Below are 12,085 nucleotides of genomic sequence, written 5' to 3'. Positions count from 1 at the left end.
TCGAGCGTCGGCCACACACTGGGTCCCAAACAGGAGATAATTTCATCTCAGTGGACTCATCAAATCATCCTATGCTTCCATGGAGCCCACTCGTCACCGGCCTACGAGGGGCGGCTATGGGCAGTGAGTGCACTCTTAAATCAACATTATATTCCCATTGGGCAACTCCTTTCTGGCGCAGTGGTTAACAATTCTGGCCACAAACCCGGGGGCTAAGGTTCGCACCCCGGCCAGGGTGGGTGGCACACAGGCCGCTTAGATACTCCTCCTCCCTCTCGGTAAAGGGATACGCTTGGCGAAGCCTTGGAGAGGTAATCTGCGGGAGTCAGGACGCCACGGCGGCCACGCGTCCGGCGGCGAGGATCAAGAGCCAGCGCGGCTTAGGAGGCCAGGCAGCGGCGGGGATGAGGCGCCGCGGCCGTGCCAGGCAATTAGTGCCGCACCAGGCCTGGCTTTGGCGGTGGGAATGAACAGCTGAGAAACACACGATCACGCCTCACTGAGTGTACGACTGTGATTATAAAAAAAAGGATAATGTTCATTAAGCCTGGAACAGTAATCGTGATCAGGAAGCAAGAACTCATTATTTCTATCTCAAACCGATGAACATATGTGTGTAAGTATGTGTGTATGAATGTATGTATGTATGAGCATTTATAAGTATGTATGTATACATGTATGTATGTGAACATGTACACATGTATGTATATGTGTGTGTATGTAGGCTTCAATGACAAAGATACATACACATGAGATTGACTGGCGCGAAAAAGTCCTTCCCAGCGCGGCGCGGCCTGTGGCTGGCCAGTCACGGCGCCGAGAGCTGAGGGAAGGGCAAGGCCGACGCCCACGGCCAATGACGTGCGGCGCTCCGGGGCGGAGGCGCAATCAGCGGAGAGGAAGGCTGCCTATATAAGGGGCGGCGGGGGGCGAGAAGGCCATAGTGAACCCATCCCTGCAAGAGAACAGACATCATGGCAAACTGGCTGGCTGTCACCCTGGTCGTCTCCTGCCTGCTGGTGGGCAGCGTGACCCCTCAGATCACCTTCTCCAGGTCATGGGTGCCGCAGGGCAAGAGGTCGTCAGACCCCGCCGAGCCCGCTGACCCCTGCAGGGACGCCAAGATGGCCACCCTGACCACCCTGGCCGGCCAGCTTGTGGTAAGCTTGTTAAGTTGTTATCATTTTTCTTACTATTAACAGAATTATCATCATTCATACCTTTATTGTCATTGTGATTTTTTCTCCTTTTCCTCCTTTTACAACCCTCCTCTTCCTTCTCCTCCTCCTCCATATCTTCCCTCTACTTCTTCTTTCACCCACCCTCCTCCTTCCTCTACTCCTCTTCCACCTCCTCCTCCTCCTACGACTACTACTACTACTAATAATAATAATAATAATAATAATACTTCTACTTCTTCTACTACTACTACTACTACTACTACTACTACTACTACTACTACTACTACTACTACTACTACTACTACTACTACTCTTCTTTTTCTCGTGGCCAGGACCTGATCAACGAGGTGGGCGAAGCCGACCACACCGCTCTGCCTGAGGACGCCACCGCGGCCCTCAGACTGAGACACACCCTTCTGCAGAGGTAACGATGCCAACACTACTACCACCACCATCACCACCACTCCTACCACTACTAAAGATACCCTTCTTCAGAGGTACCACTACCACCCTTGACGGGGTTCTTCCTAAAACCGCCTCCTCCGCCTCTGCCTACCAACAACTCTTTCCTTGCTGATGGAAGTGCTCTCAAGCACATACAGCCTGGGCCTATGAATCGTGACCGCTCTAACCCTTCACATTACTATTTTGTTGGTACAACTCTCCACCTCACTTCTGATCACCAGTGCGGGTTCCATATGGGGCGTTCTGCTGGCGATCTTCCTGTCTTCCTAACCGACTCCTGGTCATCCTCTCTTGGCCGTTTCGGTGAAATCTTTGCAACTGCCTAAGACATCTCGAAAGCTTCTAACAGAGTCTGGCACAAATAATTGCTTCGAATCTTTAAGTCGCTTGTGCTCCCGGTCTTACTGTATGGCTGTGAGAAATGGACATTGAATAGTGACTTGGAAGGGGGTGTCGATGCCTTTGGTACCAAGTGCCTTCGCATGATCACGGGGTATCGCTGGAATGACATCGTGTCAAACCAGCGATTACTCCGTGAAACTAAATCGAGGCCTGTTACCAGCATAGTCCATGAACGCCAACTCCGGCTATACGGGCACGTGGCGCGCCTCCCGGACGTCGTTCCTGCTCACAGGATTGTTTCTGTGCGAGACAGCCCTGAGTGGAGGAGGCCAAGGGGACACCCACGTAACTCATGGCTGGGCAAGTCAGCCGATCCGGTCGGGAGGGACTTGGGATGGCCAGGGCAGCTGCGTGGGAGCTTGCTCAGAAGGACCGCCGGGAGTATGAGCGGTGAGTGAGTGGAGCAGGGCGCCCCTGGGCATATGCTCTACATTAGTTAGTTGGGGAGTTGCTGTGTTCTCGGGTCGATGTTGGAAAGCGCTTAGCGTCTCGCCTTTCTATTGTTTCAGGCCTCGGCGGAAGGATCTTAGGGGCCGCTTTCACAATCGTTTTGTTTGTTTTGATCGTTACCAATGGCGGCGATCGCCGCTATAGAATTTCCACTTAAAACTGGCCGACGGGGTAGTGGCGGCTGCGGGGTTAGCCTAGCCCCGCACCTTACCACACACTCTCAACACCTCTCGCTTCCTCTGCAGCCGCCACTACCCCATCGGCCAGTTTCACGTGGAAAACTATAGCGTCGATCGGCGCCATTAGTAACAATCCAAACAAACAAAACGACTGTGAAAGCGGCCCTTAGGTCCCAGTCAACACTGATTACTACCCCCCGTCAGTTCTCAGCCCGAAACAATGAGAGGAAGCTGAATGTTTAATCTCTCACTGAATCAGCTTCCTCGAGGCTAGACGCACTGCACCATCTCCAGCAGGTCTCCTCACCCGCACGGGACCGATGAGCAGGATGGAATCACAGGACTTTGGTGTTATCGATTCCTTCCCCATGACCATATAATTGTCTTCAGTCCCTTAATCTTTCTACTACTGTTCCTATAACAATAGCAACAACAACAACAAAACTACTATTACTGCTACTACTAGTCTACTACTCCTACTCCCACCACTAATTCTACCACTACTCCTTCTCGTGAATATGACCCCCACCTTGAGAAGACACCGAGGCGACTTCCCTTAGACCCGAGAGAGTAACAAGACCCTCGAATGATCGTCATCATCAGCTGCCGCGACTACCATTACTAATGTTTCTACAGAGATAAAATAACTGTCCATTACATCATGACCTCTCCCTCACAGACGCCGCCGCATGGCCTGAACACGAACTCAGGACGCCGCCAAACCTCACCGAGAAGCTCGAGGGTTTGGAAACAAGACAACACGCACCAAAACACGAGTCTACGAGGTACTGCTCGGCGACGGCGGCGGACAACAGTGAGCGGCTCAACGCGGGGTGAGGAGAGGGCGCCAGTGTCCTCCTGAGCCTCGGGTCCGGGCCCCGGGTGGGTGTACTATATGTAGTGCGGAACTTTTATTTTTGTAAACAATGACGTTTGTTTAGCCTCCTTCAATTCACCTTAATGGAAACCTTCTCTTGGATCTGTGTTGAGTCAGAAATAAAATTAACTTTAGCGAGCCAATTGTTATCATTGTTTATTTTATGATTATCATTATCAATATCATTATAATTATTATACAAAAACATGTTAAAAGTACACACACACACACACACACACACACACACACACACACACACACAGATCAGTTCATGCTACTTTTTGTTACTTATTTAAGTATTAAAACAACACCCCAAAAAGAAAGCAGCGTCGGGCGAGCAATTGAAAATAAATTTGTAAACTCATTTGTTATTGTTTCCTTGACACGTGCGTGTGTGTGTGTGTGTGTGTGTGTGTGTGTGTGTGTGTGTAATTCACCACGGCCTGATCACGAGTTGGGCTCGTAATCGCCAGCAGGTACCCTCCCGACATGGGGCAAGTGCTCTTCTAGTCGATCTATGGGTACTGTGTGTGTGTGTGTGTGTTTGTGTGTAATTCAGCACGGCCTGATCACGAACTGTACTCGTCATCGCCAGCAAGTACCCTCCCGACCCGAGCAAGGCTCATTAAAGTGTATCTCTGGGTACTGCCGGGACCTCCATACTTCCCACCCCCTTGCTGAAGGGGGGACAGCAACCACTCCTCTATCAGTGGAAAAACCCTGGGTCTGAGCAGGGCTCGAAGCTCCGCCTGCCAGACAATGAAGCCTGGCAGCGCAGAACTCTACCACTGAGCAATCGGAGCGGTGTGTGTGTGTGTGTGTGTGTGTGTGTGTGTGTGTGTAATTCACCTCTTGGTCTGCTGCGGGTCTCTCTCGAGACAGCCAGCCGTTCCCCTACGGAAGAGCACAGAGCTCGTAGTACCGATCTTTGGGTAGGACTGAGACCACTCACACACAACACACCGCGACAACGAGGTCACAACTCCTTGCCTGACATCGCATACCTACTCACTGCTAGGTGAACAGGGGCTACACGTGAAAGAAGATAACTCCAACTTATCTTCGCCTGGCCGGGAAATTGAACCCCGGTCCTTCTGGTTGAGAGGCAGACGCTCTACCCCTGAGCTACCGGGCCGTGTGTGTGTGTGTGTGTGTGTGTGTGTGTGTGTGTGTGTGTTAAAATCAGAGAAAGCAGCACGGCGAGTAAAGGAATCAACGTGGCCATCTCCCTCCCAACCCACACAAGCAACTCATTCCTTTGCCATAACTTAGTCACCAACGCAAAAATGTGCCACAAGCAGGCAACAGAAAATAAATCCCGTGTCTTGACGCTGCCAAAGGTCGGGTAGGGTGTTAGCCACGTGGTTTATGACAAAAGTATCAATGTTGGCAGTGTACGACCTTCTGGAGGCCGTGTCCATCCCTGCAGGCAAGGTTCACGCCAGGAAGGGACATGTAAGTAACAGAAAGACTTCCTCAGGCACTGCCAGAATGTTTCAACGCACGCTGCTCTGGTGAGTCCCGCCACCAAGGCGCCAACACTCAAAATTAAGAGGAGCCGCACGCTTGCTTAATGTCTGTCAGTACCTTCAGAAAACTCACATCTCCTTCAGGTCGTAAGTAGCCCGCCCCGCCACAGGCTATATGGATTACCTAAAGCCTAAACTCCGACAGTGACCAAACGTTAACTAACGGGGAGCATACGCCAGGGAGCGAGTCGCTTCACTCACTTGCCGCCTCTACCCTCAACGGTTGCTCCGGGGCTAGCCTCCATGCATCTACCCTTTCCATCCCAAGCAGGATCCATCAACTTGCCCCATCCATGAGTTGCGTGGGTGTCCCCTTGGTCTCTTCCACTCAGGGATCTCATGTAGACACAACGACGCTAGTATTCTCCAAGGTGAACTCAACAGATTATACGACTGGGCGGATAAATGGCAGATGGAGTTCAATGTAGGGAAGTGCAGTATTCTGAGTGTAGGTAGGAACAACCCCTCACATAACTATTGCTTAAATGACACTCTCATAAGTAGGTCTGGGTGCGAGAGGGATTTAGGGGTCTTAGTGAGCTCTGATCTCCGTCCAAGGGCACAATGCATTCAAGCTAGAAATCGAGCTAATAGGGTACTGGGATTTATTTCAAGGAGCGTAAGCAACAGAAGCCCCGAAGTCTTCCTCAAACTATATTTAGCATTAGTTAGACCTCATCTTGACTATGCGGTTCAGTTCTGGTCACCCTACTATAGAATGGATATCAAAATGTTAGAATCGGTGCAGAGGAGGATGACTAAGATGATTCAGGGGCTGAGAAACTTGCCATACGAGGAAAGACTCAAACAGTTAAACTTGCATTCTCTAGAAAGGCGAAGGGTGCGTGGAGACATGATCGAGGTTTATAAATGGATGAAGGGCTTTAATAAGGGAGACATTCATAAGGTTTTGTTGGTAAGAGAACCGGGTAGGACACGAAGTAACGGGTTTAAACTGGATAAATTCAGATTCAACAGGGACATAGGCAAAAATTGGTTTACTAACAGGGTGGTGGATGAGTGGAATAGGCTTAGCAGTCATGTGGTGAGTGCCAATACAATTGTCACATTCAAAAATAGACTAGATAAATTCATGGACAGCGATATTAGGTGGGGTTAGATACACGGGAGCTTAGGGTCAAAGGAGCTGCCTCGTACAGGCCTACCGGCCTCTTGCAGACTCCTGCGTTCTTATGTTCTTATGTTAACCGTGTGAGCAGGATCGACGTTCGGGAAGCGTGACACGTACCCATATAGTCGGGGTTGGCGTTCAAGGACCGAGCTGCTAATAGGCCTCCACTCCGTCTCATGAAGTTGTCGCTGGCTCGGCACAGTCATTCCAGCGATACCCCGTGATCCTGTGGAGGCACTTTTTCTTGTTTTACAGCAAGGGAGGAAACTCATGGGAAAAAGTAGAAAAAAAAAAAAAAAACGACGGGGACTAAAGGACTTGATACACACCTCTCCAAGTCACTGTTCTGTGTCCATGTCTCACAGCCTTGTCCGCTCACTTATGTATCGACAACGCCATATACTCGTGTTAAGCGAATCCATAGCACCGTGGGTCAGGCTAATCCGTCGAGTGTCTTCCAGGCGATACACACCATTGTTATGCACTATGCTACAAAGGTATGTGAAACTTTAGGTGACCTCAGCGTCCTCACCACATGCATGACCATGCATGACTGTGTCATCCAGCAAGACTCCAAATGACTGGACTTTAGTTTTGACCCAAGAGGCCTTCAGTCCCAGAAGCTTTGCGTTCTCATGCAGCACTTCGAGAGCCATCATAAGGACCTTCAGCGATTCCGTGAGACGTACAGCATCATCAGCAAAAACAAGATCACTGACCTTGATGTCGCCAACAGATGCTCCGCAACGACTTTGATCAGAAGCTTTACCTGAAACCCAGTCCATGCCAGTGTTGAAAAGTGACGGAGCAAGAACGCACCGCTGCCTCACTCCTGAATTAACAGGGAAGAAGCCGGAAACGCCTCCCCCACACTTCACAGCACTCTCAGTCCCAGAGGAAGGGCCAGTCATCAGGTCAGTAATCCTTACAGGAATCCCACAGATCAGTAGAATGTCCCAGAGTGACTCATGATGCGCTGAGTCAAAAGCCTTCTTGAGATCAACATTGGCTGCGAGCAGCCCATATCGTAACTCACGTCGGCGTTCCACAAGGATGCGATCAGGTCGGTTGCCGAGTTGCTGATCGTTAATGTTGGGTTCACACATTCACGATTTGTGGTCCACGATGGCCCCCCGGAGAGCAGGTAGTAAAATCGTGACCTCTGGCCACGATCTGACTGCCGGATTACCCATGTGGCGGCTGTACAACGGTGTACAAGGGTAGTACGCCGGAGCGAGAACGACGTTCCCGAACTAATCCCGATCCCACCCCGGAGCCCTCCCGATCCACTTACGGCGGCCACGGAAAATGACAATACATCATCACGGTTACAGCCGGTAACCCACGACCCACCCACGACGACCACGATGAAGTTACGGAGTTGCCTAGGTGCCTTCCCGGTGTTTCACGGACATCGGCGCCTAACCGTTGTAGCATCTTGGTATTTCTGCCGATGTATAAAAAGGGGGCGTTGCCTGGAATTGGCACCAGTGTGTGTGCGTGTGTGTATGTGTGTGTGTGTGTGTGTGTGTGTGTGTGTGTGTGTGTGTGTGTGTGTGTGTGTGTGTGTGTGTGTGTGTGTGTAGAGGAACGATTTACTACAAGTTTATTGTGCAGGTAGAATATGGGTTGAATTTGCGGTTGCGGGGTGGGTGTGCGGGGCGGTTATGGATATACTTTTTGTAGGCGTGTTACAGGGCGGGGCTGGCAGGATCTTTGGACCTTAGGTCAGGTAGGGTCAGGTAGGCTACGTGTGAAATGAACTTTGAGGGGATGAAGATTAAGGAAAGGGGATTATATGACCTGATGCTTCGGTATTAATTGAGGGGCAAGGCTACTTAGGTCATTAGTGGCAGCAAACTGATAAAGTCTGTAATTAGCCAGGTGTGTGTGTGTGTGTGTGTGTGTGTGTGTGTGTGTGTGTGTGTGTGTGTGTGTGTGTGTGTGTGTGTGTGTCCATCTCCACCGCCTCATCGAGGAGAGTGGTGGCGGCCTTCTTCCGTCCATATTCCTGGGGCTGAGTAGCTACCTCTTGTGTCTGGGTAGCGGTACCTTCCTCCTGCAGGGGCCTGGGGCTGCTCCGTCGCCATCTCGGCTGCTGCAGGGGCTAATAACTCGAGCTCGTCGACCCGCAACACGTGCACGGAGGCATCAGAGCGCTGGGTCATGGTGATGTGCGCGCTGGAAGGTCACTGGCCCATGCAGCCCGGCAGCGTCCCGACAGTTTTATGAGCTCGGTAGGCGTCCGCAGCACACGTGATCAGACCGTGGCTGAGCGGCGGAACTCCAGGTGCTAGCCCGGACCCTTCCCGATGCCATCCCGGATAGTCACGGCATTTGACAGTTGTCGGGGTGACCCACGATCATTTTGCTCGCACCAAAATGATCGTGAGGCACTGCCGACGTCCAAGGTTTTCCACGGCGGGGTTACGATGCCGCGCCGGAAATCCAAGGTATGTCAAGGTTAGTCACGGATACAATGCCGATTCACCATTTTTGCGCGTCGGGAGGGCACCGTGACCACAAACCGTGAATGTGTGAACCCAGCATAACCCAGATTGCTCAGGTCTCTGAAACTTTAAGAGGTGGGGTCAAAATCATATCAGCAACCTCCACCTCCCTTATGAGATGAGACTAAGACTAACTTGTCGGCTCCCTTGGTGGGCTCGGTATCTACCTGTTTGAAGAAATTATCTCGAAAAATTTAAGAAAATTATCGGATTACAGGTCAACAACTACTCCTTCCCAATCTGTATTCCCGTTGTTGAAATCCTACGCGTTCAGACACTTATTACTCCGGCTTGACCCACCAGTCTCCGGTAGTAACATGCTGTGTCCTGCCTGATTGGGTTAGGTGGTCCATACAGAACTCCTAAGTTAGGTTTTACTTCCCTTCACAGACGTCCACCCAAACTGATTTCGAGTTGACGTCAATTTGAACTGAACTGTTGATGGAAATTTTTTCTCTTCATTTAGCAAAATGTGCAAACCTCCTCCCCTTCCTCCCTTCTGGCCTTATAAAACAGTTGGCAACCAGCTATTTCAAGTTCCGGCAAGAAGCTTTACCTGAATCGTCTATCCTTGTTTTTTTACGTTGTTGCCTATTGCGCCGGTAGGCATCCTCCCGGTGGGGCCTGATGGTCGGCCCAAGGCTTCTTCCAGGTGGGGCCTGATGGTCGGCCCAGCCCGTTCTGGCGCAGGCGAGTGTTTATAGTGGCGCCATCTTGCATTGCCTCATGCTGCCCCCCGGAACTCGTTCTTGATTCGCTTGGACGGCTTCCTCTAGAGTCCGGGTTGATGGGTGGTCTTCAGGACAGCATGTGGGTAGTTTTAAGCCACTCGGCGGTGACTGAAAAATCCGAGTGGTAGCGTGAGGATTCGAACCCGCGTCGTCCATCACGCGGCGAATGTGGGTCCAGTACGCTATCACTTCGGCCACCGCCTACCTGTAATGTCGAATATTTCTACGCATGCCCTTCTCCTCAGTATATCTATCTTATTCCATTAATCCACCCTTTGGTAGCTACACCCTAGTACTGTAACGCAGCTGCCTAGGTGCGGTGTATCGCCACCCACCTCGGCCCTGCCCCCATCTCCTATCGTGAATAGCTCCTTCACGGTAGGAAGTGGCCGCCTAGAAATGTTCATTTTGTGTGTGCATAATTCAACATGGTCTGATCGCGCGGTGGACTCGTGTTCGCCAGTAAGTCCCCTTCCCGAGTGGGCTTTGGAGCTCTAGTAACAGATCTTTGGGGACGCTTGGACACACACACACACACACACACACACACACACACACACACACACACACACACACAGGTGCAATTCACCATGGTCTAATCACGCCAGCCAGCACCTTCCCTAAATGAGCTTTGGAGCTCTGGTGACGGATCTTTGGGAACGGCGGGAACCTTACGCCGTGAAAGTACAGAAGTCTCCTTCCCGCGGCCTGACGCTGGCCGTCACGGCGCCGAGAGCTGAGGGAAGGGCAAGGCCGACGCCCACGGCCAATGACGTGCGGCGCTCCGGGGCGGAGGGGAAGGCTGCCTATATAAGGGGCGGCGGGGGGCGAGAAGGCCATAGTGAACCCATCCCTGCAAGAGAACAGACATCATGGCAAACTGGCTGGCTGTCACCCTGGTCGTCTCCTGCCTGCTGGTGGGCAGCGTGACCCCTCAGATCACCTTCTCCAGGTCATGGGTGCCGCAGGGCAAGAGGTCGTCAGACCCCGCCGAGCCCGCTGACCCCTGCAGGGACGCCATGATGGCCACCTTGACCACCCTGGCCGGCCAGCTTGTGGTAAGCTTGTTGTTCTTGTTACTTTAACATCATTATTGTCATCGTTATTATTGTTATTATTATGGTTATTGTGATTTTTTCTCCTCCTCTTCCAAAACTCCTCCTCCTCCTGTCACTGCTGCTGCCGCCGCTACTCCTCCCCTTGTTCTCGTGGCCAGGACCTGATCAACGAGGTGGCCGCCGCCGACCACACCGCTCTGCCCGAGGACGCCGCCGCGGCCCTCAGGCTGAGGCACACCCTTCTGCAGAGGTAACGCTGCCACCAACATTACACTTTTCTACGTTCGGACTATAGCTCCGGTAGGCTATCTCAGTGGGGCTTGGTGGTCGGCCCCAGCCAGTAATGGCGCTGGCAAATGTTTTATAGTGGCGCCATCTTGCTTGCCTCATGCTGTCCCATTGAGCTCGTTCTTGATTATCTTTAGTTAATCTACAATCCGGGTTGATACGCGGTCTTCATGACAGTATGTGGGTAGTCTTAGGCCACTCGGCGATAACTGAAAATTGCCAGCTTGTAACCAGCGGGCGGGACTCGAACCCATGTCCGCAGGACGCCGCGGTGGCACTGACCACTCAGCCACCGCCTTCTCAGCCTTCTTCTACTGTTGTCACCGTGAGAGCATGACCCCTATAGGTAAGCAGACCCTCAGATAATCCTCATCATTACCAGCTGGGGCGACTTTCCTTACTACTGTTATTACCGAGATAAAAGAACTGTCCACTTCATGTGGTCTCTCCCTCACAGACGCCGCCGCATGGCCTGAACACCAACTCAGGACGCCGCCAAATCTCACCGGAAAGATCGAGAGTTGAAGCCAAAACAGCAACAACAAGGACAAAACACGAGTCTGAGGAACGCAGCGACGGAGGCGACTGAACACTGAACGGCTCAACGGGGCCGAGGGTGTCAGAGGCCTCCCGAACAGCGTGGGTGTGGTACATGTACAGAACGCGACTTTATTTTTGTAAACAAGGAATTTGGTTTGGCCTCCTTCAGTTTACCTCAGTGAATACCCGCTCGTGGGTCTGTGGCGCGTCGGAATAAAATGAACTTTGGAAAGCCATTATTTTTTTTACCTATCTTACGATTATCATTATTTGCATCATTCTCATCACACACACACACACACACACACACACACGCATATGTTGGTACTTTTTGGGGCATCACAACAATCCCAAAGGAGAAGGGCAAAGGTCATAGGAGCGACTAAAAATATATTTATATACATATGTTATTGTGTCTGACACTCGACTGTGTATATATGCTTGTCTGTGTGTGTGGTTTGACCACGCGCTAGACTCGCGATTGCCAGCCACTCCCCTCCCCGAAGGAGCCTTGAGCCCTGGTGGCGGATCTCTGGGCACGACTGAAAGTGAAACTTTACATCACACCCACACACCCGGGAGGCGGGACACAACCCCTGATTGACACCCGGTGCCCAATCACTGCTGGGTGGATGGGTGAATGAATAAAAAATGGAGTCTGCCCATCCGAGAATCAAACCCGGACCTTTTGGTTGAGTTGAGCGCGCTAACCTATACATTGTTTGTGTGGGGGAGGAATGGTG

General features: G+C 51.6%; 1 protein-coding gene across 4 annotated transcripts; it reads left to right on the top strand.

Annotated features, from left to right (window-relative positions):
* Positions 1-807: 807 nt before the first annotated feature.
* Positions 808-11,586, top strand: LOC126993888 (uncharacterized). Of its 4 annotated transcripts, none has more exons than XM_050853025.1 (3): positions 808-1,160; positions 10,673-10,764; positions 11,260-11,577. In XM_050853025.1, exons 1-3 carry the CDS (start codon positions 975-977, stop codon positions 11,276-11,278), a joined length of 297 nt encoding a protein of 98 aa, XP_050708982.1. In that variant the 5' UTR covers positions 808-974; the 3' UTR covers positions 11,279-11,577. The 4 variants fall into 4 exon arrangements, with proteins under 4 accessions (XP_050708982.1, XP_050708981.1, XP_050708979.1 ...); XM_050853024.1 differs by lacking the exon at positions 10,673-10,764 and adding an exon at positions 1,514-1,605 and having other exon boundaries at positions 814-1,160; positions 11,260-11,575; XM_050853022.1 differs by lacking the exons at positions 10,673-10,764; positions 11,260-11,577 and adding exons at positions 1,514-1,605; positions 3,357-3,920 and having other exon boundaries at positions 822-1,160.
* Positions 11,587-12,085: the final 499 nt, after the last annotated feature.

Source organism: Eriocheir sinensis, unplaced genomic scaffold, assembly GCF_024679095.1.
Source record: "Eriocheir sinensis breed Jianghai 21 unplaced genomic scaffold, ASM2467909v1 Scaffold697, whole genome shotgun sequence".
NCBI classification, from domain to species: Eukaryota; Metazoa; Arthropoda; class Malacostraca; order Decapoda; family Varunidae; genus Eriocheir; species Eriocheir sinensis.
Note: the sequence above shows the minus strand (reverse complement) of the source record. Positions and strands in the feature narration are given on the sequence as shown.